This window comes from Coptis chinensis, chromosome 2 (genome assembly GCF_015680905.1).
Source record: "Coptis chinensis isolate HL-2020 chromosome 2, ASM1568090v1, whole genome shotgun sequence".
Taxonomy (NCBI): Eukaryota; Viridiplantae; Streptophyta; class Magnoliopsida; order Ranunculales; family Ranunculaceae; genus Coptis; species Coptis chinensis.
The window spans coordinates 88,530,110-88,531,994 of record NC_141457.1 but is presented as its reverse complement, the minus strand read 5'-3'; the positions used below and the strand labels follow the sequence as shown (position 1 = coordinate 88,531,994).

The 1,885-nt window shown below is 38.6% G+C and overlaps 1 protein-coding gene across 1 annotated transcript; it reads right to left on the bottom strand.

Moving 5' to 3' along the window:
- Positions 1-424: 424 nt before the first annotated feature.
- On the bottom strand, positions 425-1,393 carry LOC147518682 (uncharacterized). Its single transcript, XM_086593979.1, has one exon. It carries the CDS (start codon positions 1,391-1,393, stop codon positions 425-427), a length of 969 nt encoding a protein of 322 aa, XP_086450105.1.
- Between the last annotated feature and the right edge of the window lie 492 nt (positions 1,394-1,885).

Genomic DNA, 1,885 nt, shown 5'->3' with positions numbered 1-1,885 from the left:
TTGCTTAGGTATAAGGCAGAGGAGTGTGGAGTTTACCCCTCTTGGCATTCTTCCTGCATTGAAGTCATTAGTAACAGCACAAATGAAATCTTGTTCCACAATTTGCCAACAAAATTTGTAAAAGAAGGAGTTAAAGCCATCAGGTCTAGGGGCCTTTGTATCATCCATAGAGAATAGGGCCTTCTTTATCTCTTCAGGCGCAATGTCCGCATCGAGAATGTGGATTAGATCATTACTGAGATGATTTTTGACTGTGAGGTTGTTGAAGAATTCAGGGTCCACCTGTAATCTAGCATTGCTACCAATCATATCTGTATAGAAATCAATGAACACTCTGATAATTTGGTCCTGATTGGTGACTGTGTTTCCTTCCTTGTCTGTTATGGACCAAATAGCTCTTCGAATTTTCTTTTCTTTTAAGCAATCATGGAACATGGAAGTAGGCAATACATTTATCACCTTGAATGAACCAGTTATGTGATGATTTTAATTTGATCTCCAGTTCTGCCGCTCTTGCAAGATCCCCATATTTATCCAGGGATTCCTTCTCCTTTCTTGCCAAAGTTTGATCTAGTGGGTTCAACTGTAAGAGATTCTGTATACATTGTATCTCTTCTTTGGCCGCTTTTACCCTTGTGTGGAGGCTTGAGAAATGTAGCTTTGTCCAGTTTCTGAGTCTCAGCTTGAGAATTTTGAGCTTTTGGAGAAGGACGTACATGGGATTAGCATCAATTCTCATCTCCCATGTTTCCTTTAGAATCGTCATGAACTCTGGATGATAGACCCAGCCGTTGAAGAATCTGAATAGGCTCGGTCTTTTCACAAAGTTATGCCATCTGAGTATAATTGGAATGTGGTCTGAGGTCGAATGAGAGATAAATTCAACTTCATTCCCTCCATGCGCACTGAGCCAAGACGAGTTAACCATGCATCTGTCTATCTTTGTCATAATTATGTTCTTTCCTTCCTGTTTATTAGACCACGTGTAAAAGTGACCTATAAACTTGAGATCCATGAGTCCATTTGATTGAAAGCAGTCAGTGATGTGCTCTATCTCACGAGGGTGGAGTGGGGCTCCTCCAATTCTTTCCTCAGCTTTCATGACATTGTTAAAATCACCCATTAAGCACCAAGGCTGTGCATTCTGACTGAGGCATGTAATATCATTCCAAAACTCTTTCCTGCGAGTACTGTCATTTCTTGCATAAATAATAGTAAGGTAAAAAGAGACATTTGAGTGCAAAGTTACCATGACATGGATGTATTGGTCACTTGCATTAATCTTCTGAAGCTGGACTTCAAACGGATCCCAAGCAACCCATATTCTGCCATTCGGGTCATGCTCATAATTGTTAATTACTTCCCACTTTGGGCAGCAGGCTTGACTGATCATTCATTTTTATTTGTGTCACCGATATATTTGTTTTGGTTTGATGCATGTGAGGTTCATAGATTTGGAATTGGGTTTTTGATATCGCCATAGATGCTTTTGGATACTCTTGGTACACGTCATCGTTAGTTGTTTTTATGGGCTTTTATATAGTACATGAAAAAAAGTAACTGTATAACTTATATTTGACTGTATAATCCCAAGTAGTTATTGAGCTCTTGCACCCGTTAGGGGAGAACATGTCATGGATTGAATTGACATCTCTTCTCTTAATTTTGTATATTCATAATTTTTTTAAGTAATGAATAATTTTGTCTTTTTTCTGGGTGGTAGCTGTGTAATTAATTGTTTGGGAGTTATAAATACTCTGATGGTGGATGGAGATCTTACAACAACTCCTAAAGAACATCTATGCACTAACCTAGTAGATGGTTTAATTTAGTGATTCGTGCATTAGTTCAGGTTCTCGGTTATTTTTCGCTTCTTGTCAGCTAT